This window comes from Camelina sativa, chromosome 4, assembly GCF_030686135.1.
Source record: "Camelina sativa cultivar CO46 ecotype springtype chromosome 4, ASM3068613v1".
NCBI lineage: Eukaryota > Viridiplantae > Streptophyta > Magnoliopsida > Brassicales > Brassicaceae > Camelina > Camelina sativa.
The window spans coordinates 13,755,346-13,782,899 of NC_141883.1; the positions used below are offsets into that span (position 1 = coordinate 13,755,346).

Here is a 27,554-nt window from a genome sequence, read left to right on the forward strand (position 1 = left end):
TTATTAGCAGTTTTGTGGGACACGTTCTTTCAGTCGCGAATTAGACGAAGGGATGTTGGAGGGTTGATCTAGGGTTAGTCTGATATCTGATCGTTACGAGATTTTGTGGCAAGCTTCCGAACGTCTAGACAATGCTTTTCACCGAAGGGATTGGAAAGTTAACTGTTTGTTTTTGTTCTGTGGTTTCATATTTGAGATGTTTGTTTTCTGTTTTCCTGACAGTTCGGTTTTAAAGGTGGTTTGTTGTTTTGTTTGGTTGTAGGAGCGATTCTGACTGTTGCTGGAAAGTGGAGAACCTCTCTTTTGGGTTTTTATTTGTTATTCGTGAATCACCTAGTTGAGGTGAGTGCGTGACCATGAGTTTATCTGAGATTGAGTTGTATGAGCAAATTTTAGAAAAACGGGTCAGATCGTTTCATTTAATAACTGATATGGTAAACATTTGCAAATACAATACAATAAAACTTTAATATTTTATTAAAAATAACAAATATCAATTATTTTATAATTATATGTATAAATACATCAAACATTATCTTGTGGTATACCGCCCAGTCAATCCTAGTATGAAAGCAGTATGTGGATAAAAAAAATTTGGTAAACAAAAATCAGAAAATATATGGACTGATCATTAGCCTTTAGAATAACCGTTTCATATAAGCTTTACCACTGTCTTCTAAATAGATCAATTTTAGCCTCTAGATGATGTTAATCAATATGTTTAGAAGGTTGATGAGGATGCTAATGAGAAATTATCAAAGGATGATGCTTTAAGTAGTAACAATAATTAACATATTGAAGAAGGATAATGTTTTTTGTAAAATAAAAGGGAAGATTTTGAGAGGCCGTTCTATGGTGATTTTGAAAAGCACAATTTCTGTAGTACAAGTATATTGCAATGATAATAATGGTTATGAGATGATTGAGAACGATATTGAAGTGATGTTGTTAGCTGATACAAATATGTAGCAATGATATTACAATATGTAGCATCAGTGTTGTATCCAAGAGGATGATTATTTTTAGTCATGTGTAAAAAGATATACATGTAATTCTAATAAGTTCATAAGTTAATGGGATGGACAAGCAGTGGATCCGAGCAAATCATGGCCGATATATATGAATAATATTCAACGTACAACATATCAGGTCAGCCCTAATCATTAACCTAATTGCTTTATTTTATAAATTTATAAGGTCAACTATTTCTTATATATTTATAAACGATGTTTTATAAACTTTATATAAGGATTTCATCAAAGGTATTGTTCACTTGCATTTTATAGGTATAGTGCACAGGGACTTGCGTCTCCGCAACATCTACGTAGTCAAAGATGAGAAGAATAAGCTAATTGCCAAAATTTGGAGACTTAAGGATTACAACATTGGTGGATTGAAATAACTCATCATGGAATACCTTTGACTACATCTTATTTTAAAATAAATGTAGTCGATCTAAAATCAATGTATTCTTGACAAAATGAAAAAAAATTCTTCTTTTAATCATTTTCATTCGTTTTTGTATGTTTTTCTACTTGTTCTCTTCTAAAAGAGATCTAAAATTTGTTTTACATATTAATAAAAGTAATTTAGTCACAAGTAGGCATGTTAACTGAGTGGATATCCATATTTTGGGATATTTATATTTGTATCGGTAGTTTATAATCCGTATCTGGGAATTTTAGATATCCGAAAATCCGGTTATCTGCAAATATATGTAAATATGCAAAAAAAAAGTTAACGTATTTAATATAACATAGTTTGTATAAAGTACTGCAGTTAGTTAAATCAGTTCGTTTCCGGATATATCTTAAAACAAATTAACGTATTTAATATAACATAGTTTGTATAGTTTGTACAAAAATATTACCATATTAAATCCGGTTATACTGCATAATAATGGTTATGTATTCGGATATTCAGTTCGTTTCCGGATATATTAATTTGTTTTAAGATATTTCGGATATAGAAGTTTAGCATCCATTCAGTTAGTTTACCATTTCAATTCGGATTTAGTTTGGTTATTTTTAATTCGGTGTAGAAAGTACTTGGATTCGAAGCTCTGCCAAAGTTTTAATATGAGTTTGGTTTTATTTGGATGACCAAATGAATATCAGTTCGGTTCATTTAGTTCGGTTAATGTGCCCAAGACTCACTAGCATAAATAGTTCTATTCACTATTATCTCGGTTGAAATTCAAGCTTTAACCATCGAATAACAACTAGCATCATAATCCTAAAACCAAAGGAGAAGCTAAATTAATGGTGAATTTTTTTCATGGGATTATTATAGAAATAGGAATTTGTTGAGTTAAATATTAGAAATTGGGATTTTTTGTCCATGCTTAAGAGATTAGGCCTTTCTTAATTAAAACATTTTTTGACAATTTTATCCCTCATTCTTTGTATCTCTTGCTTCTTTTTCCGGCCAACACCGACACCATCACGAAAGTTCTTCACCACCAACACCATCTTGAACTCAATGAATTAAAAGAAATTTGGTTTGTATAAAGGATGCTAAACCCTAAGAGGATAGTATCTACGGAATCCAAGGGTTCAAATCATAAACACCAATTGAATTAAAACTTCCAATTCATCTTTAAATCTAATCTACATCTAAAATTTACATGTTTGTGATTGATCACCATAGTTCATATATGAGAGGAGATCCAACCACATGAGATCTTAATGGCTTTACGGTAGACAAAGCTTCAGAAGACGGATTAGGGTTCTTTTTTTCAGCCATCGAAATTGTCGGCGGTCATCAGAAAGATGCAAACCATCCAGAGAGATCTAAGAATTCATGACGGCATCTCTCTTTAATTCACAGAAGAGTGGAGAGATTTGAGAGTCTAAAGAAAAAAACTGAACAGTTGGCGGAGAAAAATGAAACAAGAATTGAGCGTTTGTGGGAGAAGTAAGGATAATTTTATCTTTTTAATTGAAATAAAATACTCCCACTGTTTCATATTATAGGATGTTTAGAAAAGTATTTTTGTTTCATAATATAGGATATTTTTAACTTTTTATGCAACTTTTAGATTAATTTTATATTTTATATTATGTAGTCTTATTTATGATTGGTTAAACTTTTTATAAATAATTATATTTTAATATGTGTGTTTTAACATCCTATCTTTTTAATAAGTCCTGAATCAATAAGATTCTGAGAAATAAAGGCTAATTCTATAATTAGGGGGAGGTACTGGTTTAGGATTTAGAAAGAATTTTAATGACTTTATGTTCTTGCTGATTTTTAGAATCATAGAAAATTGAAAGTTAAAAATGAAAGATTCTAAGAGATTGTTTAGGAAGTTTTTTAAAATCTTGCTGATTTTTTTTTTCTAATCTTGTAAAATCTTTCTATTTGATGAAAGGGTTTTCATGACTTTTGTTATGAAGGAAATGATATAAAATCCTAAACCAATAACATAAAATTTGAATTCATTAACAATCCAAAATTCTTTTGTTTTACTTGAATAACATAAAACTTTTAATGACTTTATAAAACTCTTAATCCAATAACACTAGATTTATCAAGATTTTAGATAACTTTTTACAAATCCACAACCAATAACACCAAATTTTTAAAGAGTTTTAAAAAATCTTGATTGAATAACAACATATTTACCTAACTTTTAAAGTCATTAAAATTCTTTCTAAATCCTAAACCAATACCTCCCCTTAATCCTTTTTTTCATACTTGGTAAACTATGTGATGTACGTCACACAACTCACACGGTCACAAGAAAGAAAGTCAAACTTTAAATTCTTTATCACTTTCAATATTTATTGTGCCATCTCGGTTTTTATTTATCCTTTTTACAATTAGGTTCTTTAAACCTTGTCGGGCCTATTTACTTCATGCAATAAATATTTCGTTTAGTTTTCTTCTATAGTACTAGTATTTACTTTATTAGTAGGTCTTTGAAATTCACCAATAGTAAGGCTATCTTTAAATCTAAGATTTCTTTTATTGAGCGGCGCCATTTGAAACTCTAAAATAAATGTAGTGTTTTTCTTAGTGAGTTAACGATTAATATAAGGAAAATAAATTAAAAATAAAGGCAAGTAGTAACTTGTAACTTGTAAGTACTACTAGTATTAATTATTTTTCTACAACAATATTTAGACTAATTAATCCTGATGTTATTGTCAATCATTTCACAGTAACTAACAAGTGGTAAGTTCTATTTATTGGTCATTGCAATAAGTCTCTTTATTTTGTCAGTGTTTAGGTCTAAGTTTAATTTGCAACGGATACATTAGTTAGATTAACATCTCAAATATAACATACTTACAAAGCAAAACAAAATCAAACACTAATAACATTTTAATAAATAAAATAGATATAGTATTTTACACCAACACTAAAATCATTGGGTGGACATACATAAGGCCCCTTGGGACTTCACTGACCATTAGTAAAACAACCCCATCGTTAATTACAACTAACGAGGGAAAATAAATAAAATTATTAATGATTTATCTCACGGTAATCTAAGCAAGTTAATTCGGAAAACCCAAAAAAAAAAAAATAGAGTTGAAGATCCTAAAATTAGAACCATTTGATTAAACAAACTCTTCAGAAGAAATTAGTGTTTTCATCCAATAGAATATCACCAATCTGTCCACCAGAATCCTCAAACAACCACTTCTCAAACAAAGACCATTGACTTTGGTTACTGCATCCAGTTATGTCTGGTTTGGTCTCATGATCAGGTGAAACTCTAGCCTGTTGATATGAGTGATCAAACTCAGAAAATGACTGTAAGGCTCCTGTACAGTCTTTCACACCATCACTCTTGATCACTACCTTTACCTCAGAGTCTGAACATGTTATTTGATCCGCGGAGTTATGAGTCTTCGGCGAGTTTTTCACCCACCCTTTGAGCAATTTTGCTATGTTCTCAGTGCTCGAGGCATAAGTGGTAGATGTTTCTTGCGTCCTAAGAAACCCGGAAGCTGAGGAAGTAGAGCGTCTTGATTCAGCAGAAGATGTTGTTGTCACTGTAGAAGTGACGATTGGTGCTACGGCAGGAGATAAAGCCTCAGAGAGAGCCTTTTTCGCCAAATGGATGTCCGTTTGAAGTCGCCTTTCCCATTGGCCTCTTGAGATGTTTAAGTTGGAATTAGCAGAAGACGAGGACGGTGAAGATGATAGTGAGGAACGGTCAAGTTCTTGATGAGAATCTTGATTGACTTTGTTAAGTTTCTTCTTCAAATGAGTGTTCCAATAGTTCTTAATGTCATTGTCTGTCCTTTGTGGAAGATATGACGCAATTGCAGCCCATCTACACCAAATATTAAATGCCCTTTATAAATAAATAAAAAACTAATAATAATTTCAAAAAATTTGACAAGACAAATCAGAGAAATTAGTTACTTTAAGGGGGTAATTAATTAGTTTTTACCTATTTCCTAAGAGGGCTTGGAGATGTACAATCATCTTTTCTTCATGTTCTGTGAAGTTGCCTCTTTTGATTCCTGGCCTTAAATAGTTTGTCCATCTAAGTCTACAACTCTTGCTGCATCTAAGCAACCCTGAAAGTTTACAAGAACAAACCATTGAGAAATATATCTAAGATTAATTAATATATATATAATAACAAGATCTCATGCATTAGATCTTAATTCAAGTTCAATAAACAAAACCCTAATTTCAAAATATGAATTTCATTAAGCTAAATCCACAATCTTAAACATATGAAACCAAAACCCATTTGGAAAACACCGTATTTATCAACCAAGATCAATCCATAATATTCTGATTCCTTGTCTATCTCTCACTCTCTTGGCGACGCAAATAAGATCTACATACAAATTTTGAGAAATGAGACAGAGAAATGATAACATACCAGTATTGGTGGGAACAGCTCTCCAGTTACCAGGACCATGTTCTTGGATGTAAGTAACTAAAATGATATCTTCTTCAGGAGTCCATGGCCCTTTCTTCACTCCTCCTTTGTCACAACAAGGAGGCCTCACCATTATGATCTTGATCTCCCTTAATTAACCACTAATTAATTGTTTAATCACTCCCTTTTAATTTGCCTCTCTTTATTTCCCACGATAAACTCTTTGCCAAAGAAAAATAGAAGAAAATTGAAACAACCTTAGTTGGTAATGAGTCACTACCCTTAGTTCACTAATTAGTATACGCTTTAGCTTTTTATGGATCTAATGGTTAAGCTTGGCGACAAAGGTCTATGTCCACCTCTTCTTCTATATATATATATATATAAAGAGAAAATTGCTGACCCCTCTTGGTCTTGGACTCTTGGGTCTGTCAAATTGTATATTCAATAAATAAAAATTAAATATAAATAAATGTGTAAAGCATTAACTACAAAAGTGGAGGTAAAGCCTCCAAAGTCAGCTGTGTGGCAAAAGGAAAAGTCTCTACCCCTCCATACAAAACCGCGTGGCATTCAATGTGGGCTTGCTTCTTTCAAAAACCCTAATGTATATGACAAAGATATATAAATTATTAGGTTTAATAATTTATTGTTTATGTTATTAAAAAATTAAAGAATAATGGGGACATGCATGATAACATGATAATATGATTTTTCCCTCTCTCACTTTTGATTAATTGCTACGATAATTTTAAGAATGGAATAGTGGCTATTGCATTTATGTGTAATGCATAGGCTTTGTTAATAATAGAAATCGATGAAAGGGTCTTTTGACGAACGAGAGATTTTCTCTGCGTCATGATTTGCTGTTTCGGTTTTCTTATCAAAACGAATAATAACTTTTTTAAAAAAGATATAGAAAGGAAAAAAAGAAAGAATAAATTGCTGTTTTGGATTGAACCAGTGGGTCTTTGGCCATTGTCAAACTACATGATGGTCTACGTCATTCATGATGCTAGCGACTTCTCTATGCATTTATATATATACATATGCCTCTAGATGAATACAGCAACATATATGAATATATGATGTTGAATGTTTTATTCGGGTAAGGTTCGCGATTAGTGTTGGTGGACCACATCTGGAGTTTTTAGTAAACATAGTTTTAGATGAGATTAATTGTACGTTACGCATATGTCCTTATCGTAGGTGGTGCAAAAAAAAGATTTAGATATATTTGTATGAGAATTTGGTATACAAGAAAATGAAGATATTTGGATTCGGTAGACACAAGTCATACAACCACATTTAGAGTTGTAGATGAAATTAATTGAACGTTTATATATGTTTATATATATCATTATCGAAAAGAGATTAAGAGATATTTGAATGAGAATTTGGCATATAAGATAAATGAAGATATTTTGGGTTTGATAGACACAAGTCATAAAACCATATACAGTATCAATTATGATATATCTATTTCTGTGAACATGTGTATGTGTGTAAATGTCAAACAAATAAAAAGATGAAATGCAATTTGGTTTTCACGAGGCCGGAAGAAAAGGAAGAAGAAGAGACACGGGACTACTTTAATTTCTTCTATTTTGTCAATGTTGTGCTATATCTATTTATGTATATAGGTAGGAATTTTGAATGATAATATTGTACAAGTGTGAAGTTCTCACTTTGTGGAAAGTTTCGGATTTACGTTAGATAATAAAATTTGTGTTAACAGGCTGTATAATTAGTACAGTATTTGTTTAACATAAAACCCGAAAACAAAATGGTTTTGATTAGTAATAACGTTGTATCACAATTCACAACACCACCATATACATATTTTTAGCTATACTACTATTTCTTTATTATTATTTTTTACCGTTTTTAAGTTTTAACTATGATGTTATTTCATACCACTAGTTTGGAATGTAAGAAAAACAATTAAACATCATTCAAATATTTTTATATTACATTCGAAAAATGTTATCTTTTCTCTCGAATTTCATCATTTCATTGAATTATCAGTCCATGCCATAATAATTTAGTACAAGTTGCGAATCCAAAATCTTTTTAATGTAATACGAAAATTCAACGGCCACTAAAATGAGAGAGATCAATACTTTAAAAATATATTGTAGATTTGGTATTTTCTTTTACTACATAATAATATATCACATAACGCATTCAAGTGTGTCGAGAGATATGAATCATCATCATCATAATAATAAGTATGGTGGAGGTGGAATATAAAGAGGCATAATATTCTTGAAAAAATACAAATTTAAATGATTTGCGATTATGATTTATATTAAATGACAACGTCTTAATAACATGGAATGCATGTGTGATGTATGGATGGTGCTTGTGATGTAGGGACGGGACAAACACATTTTCCAGCGTAAAAATACATATTTTAAATTTAATTAGATAAATAAATAAAAAGTGAGAAAACATAAACATTAATATTAAAATAAATATTATGTACTAATTTTTCCACCAAAAAAAGGATAAAATATTTAAATTTGTCAATGAAGAGAAATAAAAGCACTGCAAGCGCACATGCAGTTGATACATAAGAACAAATGCAGAGTTTTCAGAACGTATTTATCATCAGGACAGTGCATGCGATCGGGTATAAATTTCTTAACCAAACCTCAATTGATAACCGGTTTGGTTTGGTTTAATGAGGTTGTTAATTACTATTATGACTATTGAATCGTTGGGCCTCGTGATTGAATTGTTGGGCCTAGCTATATGAACTGGACCCCATTGAGTTAACTTTTTGAGGTCAAGTCCTCACTCCTCAGATGTTTGCTTTGTTTGGCAATGGTTTGGTGGTATTAAGACTTGGCCGTTGGCAAAATAAATTGAAAGCTAACTTTTTGTTTGTCATCTAATTCTATCTTGTCGGTTAATTAGTTGAAATGGTAACGTCATGAAAACATGATATGAGAATTTGCATAGTAGACAAAGTACATTTTTGTTTGGTGGAAGTATAACTTCCAAAGTAAATTGAGAAGTAAAACTTAAAAGAGGAACTAACAGTGCTTTTAAATGGTTGATTGCTATATTAATCTTTAGAAAAAATGGTTTAGAGGTACACATGTGTAAGTGCAAAATTTGCATCAGTAAAAAAGACAAGTTAGTGAGACGTAAATAGTTAAAACGGTACAAAGTAGTGGATATAGAGCTGATATAGTTTTTTGGTATCACTTTTGAAATTATTTTTGTGATAATTAGTTACAGCAAATACGGTGCGGGTTACTACTAATCACAACTTTAATAAACTCTATCCACACGTAGCTTCTGTAACTTAGTTATAAATGAAAGTAAAACTGTAATCAATATTAATCTTTGAAGGTAATGTAATCCTAATTGTAAAATTAGAAAAGAGCCGACGGCAGAGAAGACATAGTGCTACCAGTTTCGTTCTTCGCCTCAAGAATAATAAGTCAGTGAGAATAAATTATGTCCATCTTGTGCTTGTCCAAAATTTGGATTACTCGGTGTTGTTTCAATTCTACAGAGTTGTGGATCTAAGACTATCTAGCAATGGTGATTAAATAACGATTTCTAAATTTTTGATATGCGATTGGTCGTCACTTGTTAGTCGTGCCTTTATTCTACCTTTTAAAACTCCCGTCTTTCTCATCACTTTCGTTTCATATACACATTTTATTAAAGTATGTGTGTTTGTTACTATATTTGTATGTATTGTATACTATATATAAGTCTATGATTCTTAAAAAAATATTTGTTGTGCTTAGATTCATTAATGGTTTCTGATTCTCTGAGACTTGGTAAAATAAAGTGGCTTAATCAAAACATATTGTTTTGATTGGTAGCACTCAATCGCCTCTTTTGGAAACGAGATGTTCAAATGACTACCAATTATTATGTCGGTTAGAGATCATATTTGGAATGAGCGGTTAGAGTTGATGGAAGGAGTGAGTGGTTGAAAGTGATTTTGAGCGGTTGAAAAGATGAAAACTAACCACAAAAAAATATAGGTGTTTGGCAACTTCAGTTACAAACGAAGAAAATTAAACATTTTTTTTTGCATTAAATATTTGTTCATAATGATGATTTTTTAGAAAAGTGGAAAATATTAATTTGTCTGAAGTAATACATGTGAAGAAGTTACATTTGATTGGATTTTCAAATTATCCCGATAAACTTTTATGTTTTGTTATTAATTTAGGCTTTAAAAATATATACACAATTTTAATTTAACGACAGATTCACTTGTAAGAACTTATAATTAGCCTAATTGTGGAACTAAATTACAATTATATGTTTGAAATGTTTTAGATAATCATCACAACAACCATTAATATTACAAATTAGGAATTTTAAAATATATTTATTATTACATACGATTTTTAATTATAATTTATTAGGTATTAAGTTTTCATGTTATAAAATATAATATGTTCTTTCATATTTTATTATTGAATTAAATTATTTTTTTTTATAATTTAATATAATATATATTATTCAACCGCTATAATGCTATCAATCAAGCAAAATATTCAACTACTCTTTTCTACCATACTATCTTTTATATCCGCTATCTTTAACCGCTCTCTTTTTAACCGCTTTCTTTTCGATCGTTCAAAATTTTCTAACCGCCTCGTTTAAACGTGGTAACCAATGAGAACCATTAATTAGTGTTACCATACCGTTTATCACTTCAAACATGGTTTTCAATGTGTTGAAAACATTTGGTCACGAAAATTTCCTTCTTACACATCTATTTTGATAACCAAACCAAGATAACAAATGATAACCAAAACATTAAACAAAAGTCATAGACTCATAATAATATCTTATTATTGCAAATGATCCTTCCCTTTTGACATAGTTGCAGATTTTTCTTTAAAACGCTTAAACTTGGGATACCCAAATAAGAGTCCATCCTTGAATTAATTTTATTGGAAAAATACAATTTTATTGAATTAATTTTTAAGATCCAAATAATATTTAACAAATTAAAAATTTCTAATAAAAATGTATTTTAAAAATAACAATTAGATGTAACTAAAAGGCGAACCGAGATTACAACTTCCAAACAAAACCTACCCAAAATTTACAAGATTTCAAATAAAATCCTAACCAAATTTGTTAAACCAATGTTTTCGGTTCAAATCTAAAAAATAAAAGAGAAACAAAAGGAAAATAAATAATAGGATCAATCCGAACCGTCGAGTTGTAAGCTCCACATCCGTTGGATCTAGGGCTTAATAGATCATCCCAATATATAAACTCACATCAAACTCATTCTCCTCCTTTGGCCGTTCCTCTACTGATTCATTTTCGTATCTCCTTACTAGCTCAAAGCTTAGCGAAAATGGTTCAACGCCTTGTTTACCTGTCGCGTCACTCTTACGCCACCAAGTCCAACCAGCACCGCATTGTCAAGACTCCTGGTAACGTACCAAGCTCTCTAATGTCTCTCTCGCTTAGTAGTGATTCTTGAAATGTGATTGAACTTGGGGAGGCTCTAAGGGGTTTGTCTGAACTTGTGGGTTTTGCTTAAAGGTGGGAAATTGACTTACCAGACAACGAACAAGAGAGCTAGTGGACCTAAGTGCCCTGTAACTGGCAAGAGGATCCAAGGAGTAAGCTTCTCTATTCAATCTCGTTCTCTGATCTGTTTTAGATTATATGTTTCAAGAAAGTTTGTGAATTTTTTGGTGAAAGGGTTCGTGTTGTGTGTTAGCTACATTGTAGTGAACAAACGTGGCTTGAGTTTTGGCTATTTGTGTTCTGATTCATTTGGCCATTGGTTTGGGACTAAATCTGCAACTAGACTTAGAATTTAGACACTTAAGGGATAAAAAAAGTGTTTGGTTTAGCTTTTGATAAGATAGTGAAAAGCTTCATGCTTCTTTGCCATTGATCTAGACTCGTCTTAGTAGTGTACACTTCATATCCATTTCAGCCATTTCTTACCTGACTTGATAGCATGCTCTTGAGATACGGACCATATAAGGGGTAAACTTTTCTTTATTTTGAACTTTACCTTCTATTCAATTTCATTTCTTATCTGTTTCAGATTCGGTTCTTGTCTATCCATGTGTGTTAGATAGTTTCTCATCTCAACTAATTTGGGAAAAAGTTTCTAAATTTTGGTGATAAGGTTCATGTTTATGTAGTGGACAATGTGTCTCAGTTTTGGCTGGATTATATTCATAACAACTTGTTTTGGAATTGAGGCAAAATCCGGAACTACAACTCAAAACGTAGACACTTTAGGTGTTGAATTCTCGAACTTGTTTGTTTCTGGTTTGCTAAGCTTTGGTAATATAGTGGAAACTTTGATACTTTTTGGCTGTTGATATGGAATCATCTTAGTAGAGCTAGGACTTCATATTCATTTATGTCATTTCCTATCTTAACTTGATAACCTGCTTTAAGATAAGCATCATTGGGCTTTCTCTGTTTTTTTCTCTTGTGATTGTGGAAATACTTAGTACTGTATATAATGAGTTGGTAATTTCTTGCATCTAGTCTTTGGTTCTTCTTGAATTACTAAGTGTTGGTTACACTTGTGATTAATCTAATAAGAACGTAAAACTCAAAATCAGCAAAACAAAGCTCCCTTGCGGTGTTATTAGCATGATTTCTTATACTTTCAATATATGTAACTGCAGATTCCACATTTGAGACCTGCTGAGTACAAAAGGTCGAGGTTGTCAAGGAACGAGAGGACAGTGAATCGTGCATATGGTGGCGTTCTATCTGGAGTAGCTGTTAGGGAGAGGTAAGTGTATTTCACAGATTTCCTTTTAAAAAGTTGATTTTTTAGAGCATTGCAACTAATCTTGCACTTTTATCTGTTGCAGGATCGTCAGGGCCTTCTTGGTGGAAGAGCAGAAGATTGTGAAGAAGGTTTTGAAGCTTCAAAAGGCAAAGGAGAAGACTGCACCAAAGAATTAGAAGAAGAAAATAAAACCTTTTTGGAGTTTACAATACGTTTTAAGAGAGTGATGAGGAACTATGTTGTAGGGATTGAAAAAGCTATATTTGTTCTTCATGATACCTGGGGTTCAGTTTTTGTTCTCCACTCAGATTTTACTCTCTTGAAGTGTCTCTGTTTGTGTTCATTGGTTACTTTATTTGGTATATTTCGTCCATCGTCGTACCATTTTCTAGCTAATCAAGAATAAGAGTTTATGAACGAAGGAATTAAACAAGTTATGAACATAATACTCGAAAACCCATTGACAGTAAAGAGTTTGGAGAGCTTTACAAGATAATAATAGTTAAGGTCCTAATGACGAAGTAGCGGAAGATCTGAAGTGTCCAACGAGTAATGTAGCAAGACCATATTTTTTTTTTTCGCATAATACATTGTAATTTGTACACGTGTAACTTGGTTTCATATATAGTACTTTTTTCCTTTTTGCAAACTACTCATCCGTTATCAATTTAGGGAAAAAAACTTGGAAATACGCCATCTATTTTTTTTTGAAGTTTAATATATGTAGTTACTAAATTGGAAGATTAATACCTGGTTTAATTTCCATTCTTATTAAAAACCATCGTTTAATTTATGAAGGAAGATCGATATGTACTACTTAACGACTGTTAAATGTAATGACAGAATCGTTAACCATGGTTAAAAGATTAACCCATATGGTTCTTAGACTTGTGAAATCGATTTAAGGGAAGAAGAGGGCAATATGGTCCTTTAGTTCTCTCTAATTAAGCACATGGAATTATCTTTTAACTATGGTTAACGATTTCGTTATTACATTTAACAGTCGTTAAGTGGTACGTATCGATCTTATTTCATAAATTAAACGATGGTTTTATAACAATGGAAATTAAACTAGGTATTAATCTTCCAATTTAATAACTACATGTATTAAACTTCCAAAAAAAATAGATGACGTATTTTTCGGATTTTTTCTCAATCAATTTATCATACACACTCCTACTGGATTACTACTGAAGGACAACTAATTGATTAGCCAATTCGTTATCGGTTTAATGCAAACCGGCTTTGTTTTGTGATATTATTAGGGCTTTTAAAGAAAGCCTAAAAATGCATAAGAAAGCCCAATAAATTATTTATTTTTGCCCTAAAATCTGAGCTACCTCGTTAAAAAAGTTGTAGTTGTCGACGTTTTGTATTCTAAACCCCAAAAAGTCTCGAAAGCTCTAGCCGGCAAGACAATGATGGCGACAACCACGGACCGTGTCTCTCTTACATACCTTACTCCTAGGTTTTTATTCACCTCTTATCATTATATTTTCTTTGTCATTACATTTTCTTTTTTTATATCGTTGTATTCGTTTCTTTAGTTAAATCATAGCTTTTGTAATTATTGAATATGCAGATCAGCAGATATGGGGTTTACCGTTTACATAGATTGATGTGTTTTGCATTTATATTACTTGCAGGAATCAGAGTCCATATCTAAAGAACCACTTGAAACCAACAAGAGTGAGTTTCTCCAATTTTGCAGCAAATCCACGTGTGGACTTTGCATTATCGTCATCATCATTGAACCGTATCTTTGTTCATGACGGAAGAAGATTATCAAAGTCTGCTTACAGTAAGAGCTTGTAACGACGGCGAAAACTCGATGAGCCCAATAGCAGAAAGAAGATTGCAAAACAAGTTGTTGATGGTTTATTGCTGCTTAGGGTTCATGTGGATGGTGAAAAAAGAACATTTGCCTAATTACTTTTGGTTTCACATGATTATGGGGTTGCTTCTGGATGCAATTGAATACGTCCCATGGGTTAACATCAATGGACGGTTAAGGAAGTATTATCTGATGATAGTGCTTGGCTATAGTTGCACAAAAGTCACTGTTTACCTCTTGTTATGGTGGGTTTTCCCTATAATCCTCTGCAGTTACATTGCTGTCGTAATAGTGTTTTGTTATCTTTGTAGTTTTTTAGGATTCGTATAACATGCGGAATTATAAAATTCGATTTTGTAAATTGTGGAAGAAAGACAATTTTTTGGTGCATGGATTTGAAGAGGAAGAAAAAACAAAAACTCGTATTCCGTTAAAGATTTTAGATTTCCATAATATGTGAACTGTTTGGACCTCTAAATGTACCATATGTACTTTAAATGTTATTAAGCAGAGCTTTCATAACCCCAGCATGATCATTTTTATTTACAAATTGAGCAAAATACACTTACCACATACGAAGTTATTGGGTAAGTTCCTTTCCTCCCTATATCCCCCGATGTATCATCATCTTGTTCATGGAACTGCATCAAGGCAATGCAAAAAAGAGTAAAAGAAAACAAGAGTTTAGAAGAAGTTTTTAATTAAACAAATGTAGTTAGTGACATAGAAGATAAGGTTGAGAACATTATTATTATTACTTCCTTATGCTGAGGAATTGAAGGAATGAAGTGGCTAATTCAGGGTTGTTAGGGAGACCACTTGAAAGCCTATGCTGATCGGATTCAGAGGGTGGAGACAAGACGAAACGTTCCACTTTTGCATCACAGATCACACACCTATGATGGTCTTCCTCAAGGCTCTTTTCTCCTGAAGTAGATTGAGTAACCTGTTGTTTACAAGAGCTGCACCAAAGTTTGTGTCGGCATGGGAAGTTTGCCCATAGAAGCATATTCTTGTTACACCAGAAACACATTCCTTCCTCTAAACATGTCTCATAACTCTGCAAATATGTACGTCTCACCAAGTGAGAAACAAATATTGTAAAACACGAGAGAGCAGAGAGAGAGAGAGTGGGATTTGATTGCTTACTTGATAAAAGTCGAACTCACGAAGAAAGAATACGGAAGTGCTGTTTCTGATCTTTGTAAGTGTCTCCAGAACCGGATGTTTTATTTGAGAACGGTTGTTGTTAGAAGAAACCAATGTAGGAGGTTGAGGTTGAGGTTGAGGTTGAGGTTCTGGTGCTTGAGGTTTCGGTTCTGGTGCTTCATTGAAGGTTCTAGAGTCATGTGCTTCTTGTGTGAATTTAAAACCTGGAGGAACTGATAAGGCTTTTGGTTTGTTGGGAGAAGCAACAGAGTCATTATTGTTGATAATGAGTGGCTCAGGAGGTCTTCCTTTGAGCTGAGAGCACTTGGACTTAACAGGTAACATCACCCAATGTGTTGCATCTCCAAGTTTACGTATGGGGACGACTTTCATTTCACAGAGTTTTGGAAATGATTTGATGAAGTCGCTGAGCTTGGGGAAACCAATAGAGCTGTGATCGATATCCTGGCCAAAAATAGCACGGAAATCACCTTTAAGTGATGAGAGCGGATATCCAGCTCCTCTCCAGTTCTCTGATGTATCTCGGAGGTACCCTGGAAGCCATTTTACAAACTTTATGAGCCATGGTGGCACGGATTTTGCGAGGAATCTAAGAGTTTCTTCGTCATCTGCTTTTATTGAAATTGCACGCTGTGACTGTGCAAGTTCCGTTTCTTTGCTAACTGCACAATTCACAGTTATGTAAGAAGAAAAGCACAACAATGCTTTTATGTGTTTGGCCAAATAGAAGAACAATTTCTTACAGCAACTGATATTTGTTGGGTTAAGGAGGAAACGTATATCTTGTGACTGTGTCAGCTCTATTGGTCTCTGCTTTCTGCACAAGATGAATGAAACATCAGATTCAGGTGATCACAGAGGGGTTCATTAGCGAGGATGAATGGTAAAAAAAATGGTTTTGAGTATTGCCTCACCGTAGATTATGAATCTCTGTACTTGCTCCGAATCGAAGAAGCAACTCAACACAGTCAAGATGATTATTCTTCACTGCAAAGAATAGTGGCGTCTCTTTGATAACTGTCTTGATGTGAACCAAGTCAGGGTTGGCCGATAATAGCATCTGTAGGCTCAAATTCATCGCAAGTCTCATAATCTTGTTTCAGCTTAGGATGAGAAACAAAAACAAGAAAGACTAGAAAATTTATACCTCAAGTGCAGATAAATTTCCATTTGCAGCAGCAAAATGTACTGCAGATAAACCCAACTTGTTCTTTTGGCTAACTCGGGCACCGTGTGCAATAAGTAGCTGCATGATTCTGGATACACAAATGTTCCTATTCTCAAGTTGGGAAGTAATCATATGCAACCATATAACAAAGGTAATTCGGAGAAATCATACCTGGTTTGCTGCTTATGTGGCACAGACGATCCCTTCAGGCTGCATTGAATAACAGTATTACCCTCTGCATCTATTTCGTTAACATCGATGTTGGTGTTTAAAACCAGTTCAAGAACAGCTTCATCCCCTTCCTACAGAATTACATTACAACCCTCGATAAATTCACATGTGTAGTTCACATAATAATGCTAATGAAGTAGACCGAGTCTCACCTGTACAATAGAGATAAGCGGTGAGGTTTGCTCATCCACAAAAATTGCAGCACCAAAGAGCTGAAGGAGCTCAATCTCTCTAAGCAAAACAATTCTTTTGTCACTGCATACACTTTGCATGGAGCTATTACTTCGCAGTGCTTCTTGGATAACAGCCTCATAGATCGTTTTTCTTTTCGGCTTTCGCTTAGAATTATTATCATCCCGTAATGCTATAACTGCTTCTCTAATCTTCTCAGGTGCTACAATCAGCAATGAAGTCAAAGAAACTATCTCACCAGCTGTGGCATATGCAAAAGCCACAGCGTCTACTTCCTTTGTCTTCTCAGCAAGCAGTTTCACGACCGTCAAGTCCTATATACATACGAAATTACTCAACTTTACATGACTAAGCTTTGCAAAATCTCTTACATTCCACTAATCAACAAAATATTTTCTCTAGGCAAGTAATTTCACCTACCGTCAAGTCCTATATAATAAAAGGCACAAATCTACTTTCAAAGTCCCCAAAATTTCTTCCTACAGATATCTGACTCCCTTACATTCCATAATCAACATAGTTTCTCCTAGCAACCAAATCACGCGTAAAAGGAATGAGTGTTTAACCTTGTCACCAAGCAAAAGGATCAAGTCTCTAATCGAGTCACTAGTGGGATTCCATGTCACATCTATGCTGCAAAATTGACATAGAAACAAAATAATCACTATACAGTATAATCAAGCCAGATTTAAAGATTTTGCCAAAAATGGTAGAGTTACACATGTTCAAGCTTCATGATTCAAAGACATGATTAAAGCATTATTCCCAAATCTATCAACCTGAGACAAAAAAAGTCAAATGTGGATTCTACCTGCCATTGGAGAGAGACAGCTCCAGAGGAATCAAAGCGCGTTCATCTTTGCTTCTCATATCAGTACGAGCACGTCGTTTCAGAAGCATCTCAACACACCGTAGCGCGTGAGACTCAGCCGCCGTGTGAAGAGGCGAGAGTCCTGTATCGTCACTCACATCGTTGATGTACGGAACCGATCCAACATCTCCGTTGATGATTGAAGAAGCACAGTTAATCGAATCGTAACTACAACAAGCGCTAAGAAGCTTCAACGCTTCGATTCTCTCGGACTCTGCGTCTTCTCCAGCTAAGAGACGTTTCGCGTGGAGAACAAACTCAGATTTGTTGTCTTTCAAAAGGGAATCCATAAACGCGTAGTTGTCTCTGGTATTCTCGTCGACGACATCGGCGGCGTAAGAACCAACCGGAGATACAGATAACTTTCCGGTGGGATAACGAGAGTAAGAGTCCAAAATCTCAGTGAAATCGAAACTCATAGAATCCTCCTGTAAAATGGAGAGAAATCGAAGATTTTAAGCTCCGTTTCAGAGAAACTCAAGACGAAATTAGGAAATTTCTAACACAATAACGAATCCATCACAGCGCAAAGGTACTAAATCATCTTCGTTTCAAAGCAAAAGAGGGAAAAAAAAAAGTTCGTGGTTCGAGAATCTTCGCACCAGTTCCATCTTCGAAACCCTAGATTTAAGGTCTATGCTTCAATCTGCAAACGGAAAACGCGAGAAATCTGAGAAAATGGAGTAGGAATAGTGGATTTGTTTCAAGATATTTTGATCGGAGCAAACGGAAAGGAGAGCATTATTTTTTTTCCGATGAACTGATTTTTTTTTTTTTCTGATGACAGACAGAGAGAGAGAGAGAAGAGAGAAGAAGAAGAAGAAGAAAAAGGAAGAGGGAAAAAATGCCCGCGTTTGTTATTATTTCCGATTTATAGCAGTGACGTGGATGTAGCAGTAGAGTAGAGTAGCACCCAGAGCAGTGGGAAATGACTTTATTACCCTCTGTTTCGTGTTCAATAAGCCAGTTTTTTGCTTACGAGAAAAAGGGTAAATATGGTAATACAAGTTTTCCTCTGCAGCAAATACATCCAATTTCGTACTCTTTTGTCTTATCAGTAGTATTATCATTGTTGCCTTACCTCGTAAATAGCAATTACTATTTACTACTAATTACTAATGATTACACAAAAATAAGAAACATAATCCTTTGGATTTTTTCCATTATTCCATACGGTAATGAAGCGTTTGCGTTTCAGATATTTATTATCAAGTTTTTTTAAAATAGCGTTTCAGATATTTTATTAGCAAGTTTTTCTGAATAGTGGTTTAACAACCCCCAAACACAGCGAGAACAAAAAAACTTCATTGCTTTGTTATCCTCTTGGTGTAGTTTCAGAGATAATTTGGTGATCTGAGAGAAGAGCACCATTGAGCTTCACTTGTTCCAGTATACCTGATGCTACAATAGCATCTATAGATGCATTGTGAACATTCACTTGCTCGAATGATGAACTTTTCTGTTTGATCAAGTTAACAAAAGTAAGAGACACAATCACTCAATTACACAACCTAATCTTGCCTCCTCTTTGTTTTCAGATTCATTTTCTTATGGAAAAACAAACCTGCGAGATTGCTTCACACAAATCCATCGACAACACATGAGTATACCTCAGGTTTTTTACAATGTCTTGTGCTCTCTCATATAAAGAAGTCAGCCTGCTCCCAAATTGAAACACCGAATCATAATTCAACAAACCAACATAAAATGCCTTCAGCAAAGGTTCCCTTATTCCCACTTTCTCATCTGGCTTGCTGAACGGTGGCGTAAATGTCTAGTACGACTCAAACATGAGAGATGAACTTGTTTGTTTGTCTGTCCTCCAAGCTGTTCCATATTATCCTCCAAGCAAATCTGCATAGAAAATTAAATAACTATCACTAGTTTTGTGATTACAAAGCACAGTTACTCAACTAAGCTAAAGAGGAAACAAAAACACCCCTAGAAACTACTGCAGCATGAATACCATAGATCAAGCAGAGTCTACTCAATGATGAAAAACTTCAAATCTCAGAAAAAATGTCCCTGGGAAATGGATTTTACCAACAGTATCAATATCTGTAAATCTAACGACACTACTACTCCAGCAAAGCATACCTTGATATATAAACAATCCAAGCTCTTCTTCTTCGAGACAGACTTGTAGAGCAGCTCACAAACTCACGCCAGTAGCCACATAACAGTCCCTCGAAAAAGCCACGTCCTTAGAATACTTACTTGACCAGCTAAACCCTCTCCATTAAACTAACATCGTCCTCAACTAAAGCCAGAAACCGCTGGAACAAGTAATACAATTACAAGCAAGACAAGCCCTTTTTTGGTTTATTTAGAGGGTCAAGAAGCTTTGGACGGAGGTCCTTCAATGGCGGCTCCGTTGAGGCAAAATTGAAAGATAGAGGTTTTGGAGTGAAACTCAAAATAGATTTAGACAAAAGTTTTTTTCCCTTACCTCTTTAACAAATTGAACACTGCTGTTATGTAATCTCTTAAGCAATCTCAGCTTTCAAAGTCATAATAAACTCAAATTAGTTTTGACATTGGCTCCTCTGTCGAGTTTGGTCCAATGCATGATGTACAAATGAGTAATCTAAACGGTTTTTGTAGCACTGGACTAATCGTAGTATTCCCTAAAGGTGAAACAGAGGGATAGTTTAAGACCATAAAAACGATTACACCTTAATAATTATTCTCAGAAAAGTTGAGATTGCAGATCCAAACAGTATGAAGACTATTAGGAAGACAAGCTACCATTCCCCAGAATCAGCATATGGCCTGTATAATATCATTCTTCCATGTGATTACCAGCGCAAGATCCTTTGACATCAACCGAAAAAGAGTACTCTTGGTCACAGCCCTTGTAAGAGTCGCACATGAAGTATAATGTGTATGACTTTTCTCCCGGTTCACTCGGTACTGTGAAATCCAGATTCACCTTCGCTTTCCATTGCAATGAGACACGCTTGATAGCCTGCAACTGGTTAGTCTTGGTGTCTCCCACAACCAGCCACCATCCTTCTTCTTTGGTCTTGGGATACCTGAGTGAATCCACGGGTCCCACTTCTGTCCTCCCCTCCATGTCTCTCTCAAGCATCACTTGCAGTGTAATCACTTTCCCTGGGGTCACCTCTTCACTGCCCACAACCTCATAAGTAAGCTCGATGTTTGGAAAGCGGTTGCAGAATCTTGCAATGTCTAGAAGCTGAGCGTTTTGCATCTTGAGAAGCTCTTGGCATTCTACGTCCTCCATCTCCACAAGATCGAAAACGGTTTCAATATTTTTCCCCGGATTCTCTTGACACCTCCTGGCCAAGTCCTTTGTGAAGTGAGGGAGCTGCAGAAGCATGGAGTCCTGCTCCCACATGCCTTGAGTTACCATACGGCTTACTTCCATAGCTAACAGAGCAAGATTCAGCCAGCCATTGCTTGATATCACATCAACCATCGCTTGAAGAAGTCTGGTTGCAGATATAAGGACATCACATTGATCCATTACCAAGTTCCCGCCAATGTTTTTGCCTTGAGAAATGCGCTTGAAGAAGCACGTTTGCCTTCACATGAGGATCTGTGCAGTTTTGGTTTTCAAAAGAGAACCTCTGGTGATTGATTAGTCTCCGAACTGTGTCCTCTTCCCCAGGACGTATAGGGATCAAGTCATACTCCGAAGCTGATGTTAAGATCTCAAGAAGACCCTTCATCTTGGTTTTAGAAGACAACAGAGAACTGAAGCGCTTAACGGTGGTACAACTGATGTAATAATAAGAAGCAATCATACCAAGGTTGAGAGGAGAGAGTTCCGTCTCATCTTCTATCTCAATGCATTTACTGGCTTCAAGATCAGACAAGGTATTCTCAACCAGCTCTGTTAAGTGATCAGACAAATGCTTGTGGCTAACACCTTGGAGATTGTAGTAGTTAGGGTTCTGGAGAAGCCTCCTGTACATGAAAGTCCACGTAAGATAATCCACAGCATCTTGCTTGTTCTCTATAACCCCAGCAACCACTTCTGAATTGAAATTATCATGCAAGAAATACTGGAGATGACTTTCCACAGGTAAGGCTTCGTACAGAAACTTCTTGTAATACTCTCTTCGTGGTGCATGACAAAAGATCACACACTTCCCGGAATTGTCAAGAAGCGGTCGGCTAGCAAGCCCCATCATCTGAAACAGATCGGAGACGGGATAATCAGAATGTGAATTTTCCATCACATCGTGATACTGTGTCCCCATTATGACTACCAAATGCGCAGTTAATGGAGTGCCCCAACACAATGAATTGCTCATCACACAAGCCTGAATCCGTCCAGCTTCAAAGAGCTGTATCACAATCTCCTGATCTAGACTGCTTAAACCCTCGTGCATGTACCCAATACCATGGCGCAGTGTCTCCTTCAGTGTTTCCTCACGGATTTGGCTAATAAAAGGGTCGACTTCTTCCAGTTTCCCTATCAAGAATTCAGGACTCTGTGGATTATCCATGTGAGAATAAGCCATCAGGTCCACAGCAGTCAAGAGAACATGTTTACAGCTAGGGACAAAAACAATAGCCAGCTTCTTGTTCTTGGCATGCCGGACTATGGCGGTGTAGGTTGGCTTGGTCATCGCCTGCATCATGGCTTCAAAACTGGATATATCAACTCCCTGAATGTGAATCTCCAGTGGAACAGGACGGACTCCGGGAGGGAAGTTGAAAAGACTGTGGGAACTGGCCCCAATCCATTCCCCAAGATCTTTCGCATTTGCAAGGGAAGTAGATAGCGCGACAATCCTGATCTTGTTATTGACCTTACTTGAGATATATCTCATTCTGGAGACGATTACCTCCAACACTGGACCACCCTGACCTCTAATTAGATGGAGTTCGTCAATGATGAAAAGACTAACCTGTTGAACGTAGATTCTCTTTTTCCACCTGCGGGAAAGAGCATCCCATTTATCAGGAGTACTGATGATTATCTGACCTTTCTCAAGCAGCTTAAGATCCAACGTTGACTCCCCAGTTAGCTTAACAACCCGTAAACCAAGACCCTTCCCAAACTTCCTCTCCCAGATACGAAACTGCTTCTCAGCAATAGCCTCAAGCGGTGCAATATAAACAACACGCATTACAGCATCATGACCTTCTTGATGATTCCTCAGAATAGCAAACTCCGCACAAATAGTTTTCCCACTTCCCGTTGGAGCAGAGACCAACACATTGTCGTTCATGTTATACAAAACAGTAAAGACCTGAGTCTGCACTGGGTTGAAATGCTTGAAATCCTGATATAGTCTCTCATAATTTGGATTCCTTAGCGCCGTCACTGGGAGGGGCTGCAAGTCCAGTAGCTCCGTTGGAGGTGGATACTTTTCTGGAAGAATAAGATGTCTGAAAGATACAGGCAACACAGTCTGCGAGCCAAGCCACTTGTCTGAAACCATACGGACAAAATACTGAGCTGGCAGCGGTTCAAAGATTGGAACAGTGAAGTTCAAAGTGTGATCCTCATCAAAACACTGCTTCTTCAAAAGAAAATACTCGTGATGAAGGATATTTTCACCATCATTGTCTTCCACAATTATCCAAAACGGCTCAACATATTTATGAATTTTGTCGTCCCACTGGAAATCAGGTGTAACTGTGAGCTCCACCCGTAGAACAGATCGAGTAATAGGCAGAACATGTGCAAAAAGAATCATTTTTGGGACCTGGTGGATGAGCTTGTAAAGCGGCCTGCCCAACTTAGGTTTACGGAAAAGCTCTCCTAAATCCTGTGACGATAGATCACAATATCTCTCCCACACCAAATCCTTTCGATCCAACCTCATCAAAATCTCATTGGGAATTCCGTGAAACTGACGAAGGGGTGTCTGGACACTCCACATCCGCTTATCAACCATTTTAGACAACCTCAGAGCTTTCTCTGCCAGTTGAGCCCATCCCCGCTTCAATACAATTTCATAAAGAGCTCGCAGAAGACGTCCAGCAGTCTGAGTAATGTAAACCATGTCAGATGTCAAAGAAAAACCCTCAAGCGTTAGCCGTGAAATATATGCCTGTAGCAATACATTTATCTTTGCACTGGGATCCTCCAAAGTTTCCTTGATTGGAATCGGGACCTGAACCAAAAGTTTTGCCTGTTCCATCTTCTCATCTTGCCGAACAGTCACATACTTGAACTCCTCACTCAATGAGAACAGACGATAAAGATCTATATCACCCATTGTTGGCTTCAAATGCTCATTGTATGTAGCTATAGTCCCATGGGTTATGTAATAGTAGCTAGCAATGCGTCCCAATTCTGTAGCTTCGAAGTATCCACTTTTCCTGTCATACTTAACCAAATTGTTTTTGTCCAAGATAGTAGCAGCCGAGCGTATCAGGTCAGCTCTTCTCTCCTCCAACACTAAGTCTTTTGCAAGGGCATCAGGCGCTAAGCCATACAACGTTGGATTACGAACCATACGGATATATAAATATGTATAAGCCAGTGGCAAGCCTCTCTAGCATTCTGAACGGTTCCAAGCACTATTTCAGCATTAAGCTGATCAGCAAGTCTGGAAATAAAATGGCTTTCAATAGGTAGTTGCTCATTCATCAAAGAAAGATAATATTGCAGCTCGCTGTGGCCAGTGATAATTATACCCTCCCCATGTTGATCATACTGAGGTCTTCCAGCACGACCAAGCATCTGCATAACATCTAGAGGACTCAGCTCCACCCACGCCCCTTTTTCAGGATTATACACCTGGGTTCCTTTTATAATAACGGTATGTGCAGGCAGATTCACACCCCATGCGAGAGTTGCTGTGGAAACCAAGACTTTCAAATGCCCTTGAGCAAAAAGATACTCAACAATCTCACGATCACTCCTTGTTAACCCAGCATGATGAATTGCAAAATCGTATGGTAGAATGTCTTGCAGGTCACGATTTTTAACAATGTCCATGTGACAAAGAAGAACTTCACGACTTACACTATCTTCCTCCACGAGTCTGCTGACTGTATCATTCGCCATTGCACTGTCCCGTATTGCTTTTGCAGTTTTTGCTGTTTCCTTCCTCGAATGAACAAAAATAAGGACCTGGTGCTTTCCAGCGCCCGCCAATACTTTCTGATAACATAGATCATTCATCAATTGGAACCTCTGCAACGGTTTCTTCACACTGATTCCAATATACTGCTGATGGAGAGACACAGGTCTGTAGCTGCTGTCAAATTTAAACAAACCTTTCTTAAGATCACCCCGCAAAAATAAGAACGTCTTCATAATTTGGCACTGTAGCAGATAAACCCACCAGCCGAATATTCTCTTTCGTGGTTTCAATTTGCCTAAGAGTCCTAGCGACAATGCTTTCAAGCACAGGCCCTCGACTATCAGAAGGAGATGAATTTCATCGATTATAAGAAGTCTCACAAGCTGTGTATAAGTTCGATCTCCAGACTTCCTAGTGATGATATCCCATTTCTCTGGTGTTGTAACAATTATCTGAGTCTCTTTAATTTCTCTCCCAGTTAGTGACTGATCCCCACTGAGTTCTCTCACAGTAACTCCATAATCTTTCAGACGATTAGACAAATTACCTACAACTTCAGTAACAAGGGCTTTCATGGGTGCAACATAGACAACTTTGTAATCTCCATGGTTATAAGTTCCATCTTCTTTCCTATTCAATTCAAGTTGCTGCAGTATGGTGAGCATAGCGACATTAGTTTTCCCAGCACCAGTTGGAGCACAAAGAAGAATGTTCTCTGCCTTAAAAAGTGCAGTGTCATACACTTTGCTCTGAACACTGTTCAACTGTTGCATTCCCTTAAAAGCTGGTTGGGCTCAATCAGGCATTTCAGTAATTTTCACAAGCTTCTCATTGCTATCCACCTTTTTAGAAACCCATGGCACATGAACTTCATCATATCCCTTACCATGACTTATGTAAGAGCCAGGGGGAAGGTCACACTTCTTCTCCCCCATCAGGAGACCACCCTGGTCAAAAGCCAAGCTCTCCAGGTCCAGCATCTGACGCTGACCCTTCATCCAACCAGTCTCTAAATCTCTATCAGCAACAGCTCTCCTGCCTCTGCATCCATCTTCACCAGTTTCATGCTTAAAATGTCGGATTTCTTCATGAATACTGTTTTGCAGGTTCTCCTCCCTCTCCTTCGCTGCTGCTCTTGTTGCATGCAACTGCTCCACAATTGTTGTCAACTCTGGGGCGGCCAACCCCCTCATTGTCTCCTCAATTCGATTCCTCTCTTCCTGATCTTCTGCCCTAGCCAAACGAGTGCACCACACAACCTTAAGACGGTTCCGCAGAAGAAATTTAACAAGGCCAAAATTTTCAAACTGAAGGTGCACAAGCAGCTTTTTCTCAACATCCATATCATCCCCTTCAGCGAGTATCTTAAGCAGCTCTTCTGCAAGTACCTGGCATTGTTGTGGATCAATCTGCTGTTCATATGCATGAGATATCTTTCTCTGGAGCCAAATTGCATCAATGTCATGAACATTAAGATCTGTGCCGTCATTTGAATGTCCTGCATCCCGTCATTTATCCCTGCACCAACCCGCATACCTCCAGTTCTGGTAGTCTCTTCATCCTCCTCATCATCTTCCTCTTGAACCATATCAGCAGGATCACTCTCCTCATCATCTACTCCCTTCTCCTCAAATTCAACAGCCACGCCCAAACCATCATCAAACCCTTCATCATAATTAGCTTTACCACCACCACCAGAAGAATCACCAGTCTCTAGAAAGTCGGTGATCAACTTTCCAATGGAAACAAGCTGATCGAAATGGTGACCGACAATATAGTTCAACAACTTGTCAATCTCCATCTTTTTCTCAGAGTTTCCAAATGTTTCGTTCTTGAGAAGAGCCAAAATCTCATCTGCCGCACCAATAACAACATTCAGAGGTGGCCCACCCAACCGCAGCTGAATAAAACTAAGCATGGCCTCATAAGCAGCCCTCGTCTCCTTAGTCTTGGGATGATAAACCGCGTCATCATCAGTATCAGCCCTAACACGACGCTTCTTGCTTTGCGGAACATTAACAGTATCATCATCTACAACGTCACGTTCCTTCTTCTTCCTAGACTCTCTAACCTTATCCTCCAACTCCTGAGGCCTTCCCATACCAACACCAGAGTACCACGGATCAGGATCATATGTATCATGACGCATACCGGTTGGCACCATAATATAACCGGCTCTGTCGTCATCTGCTTCCGCACCACCTCCCAAGTCCGCCATCACCAAATCCGAATCAAAAACCTAGAAACCAAATCAAATAGAGACAAAACACACAACTTTAACCCTAAATTGAATCAAATATATATATGACCCAAAAGGAAATCAAAAGTGTTTTTTTTTTTGGCATACAGAAAAAAGGCTTTTTTCCATTTTTCTTTATCTAGGACATTTTTTTTTTCCTTTCCCTTATTGGTGAGTTATTAAAACACTCTCTTTGTTTACCGACAT

General features: G+C 36.2%; 3 protein-coding genes, 1 long non-coding RNA gene and 1 pseudogene across 4 annotated transcripts; 2 read left to right on the forward strand and 3 right to left on the reverse strand.

Annotated features, from left to right (window-relative positions):
* Window positions 1-4,311: 4,311 nt before the first annotated feature.
* On the reverse strand, window positions 4,312-6,450 carry LOC104780124 (transcription factor MYB30-like). The gene is made up of 3 exons (XM_010504588.2): window positions 5,858-6,450; window positions 5,414-5,543; window positions 4,312-5,293 (listed from the first exon to the last, which is right to left on the reverse strand). The coding sequence occupies exons 1-3, from the start codon at window positions 5,988-5,990 to the stop codon at window positions 4,585-4,587; spliced, it is 972 nt and encodes a 323-aa protein (XP_010502890.1). The 5' UTR covers window positions 5,991-6,450; the 3' UTR covers window positions 4,312-4,584.
* A 4,610-nt stretch (window positions 6,451-11,060) lies between these two features.
* Window positions 11,061-12,999, forward strand: LOC104780123 (large ribosomal subunit protein eL34x). Its single transcript, XM_010504587.3, has 4 exons — window positions 11,061-11,289; window positions 11,402-11,481; window positions 12,517-12,626; window positions 12,709-12,999. The coding sequence occupies exons 1-4, from the start codon at window positions 11,211-11,213 to the stop codon at window positions 12,800-12,802; spliced, it is 363 nt and encodes a 120-aa protein (XP_010502889.1). The 5' UTR covers window positions 11,061-11,210; the 3' UTR covers window positions 12,803-12,999.
* A 997-nt stretch (window positions 13,000-13,996) lies between these two features.
* On the forward strand, window positions 13,997-14,879 carry LOC147945721 (uncharacterized). The gene is made up of 2 exons (XR_015596717.1): window positions 13,997-14,094; window positions 14,273-14,879. It is a non-coding gene; the product is annotated as an uncharacterized LOC147945721 (long non-coding RNA).
* Window positions 14,880-14,888: 9 nt separating this feature from the next.
* LOC104783688 (uncharacterized) lies at window positions 14,889-18,511 on the reverse strand. Its single transcript, XM_087509342.1, has 10 exons — window positions 18,033-18,511; window positions 17,788-17,854; window positions 17,182-17,535; window positions 16,970-17,100; window positions 16,778-16,886; window positions 16,545-16,690; window positions 16,374-16,447; window positions 15,610-16,292; window positions 15,219-15,520; window positions 14,889-15,101 (listed from the first exon to the last, which is right to left on the reverse strand). Exons 1-10 carry the CDS (start codon window positions 18,509-18,511, stop codon window positions 15,065-15,067), a joined length of 2,382 nt encoding a protein of 793 aa, XP_087365468.1. The 3' UTR covers window positions 14,889-15,064.
* A 2,096-nt stretch (window positions 18,512-20,607) lies between these two features.
* On the reverse strand, window positions 20,608-27,357 carry LOC104783687 (DExH-box ATP-dependent RNA helicase DExH12 pseudogene; annotated as a pseudogene).
* Between the last annotated feature and the right edge of the window lie 197 nt (window positions 27,358-27,554).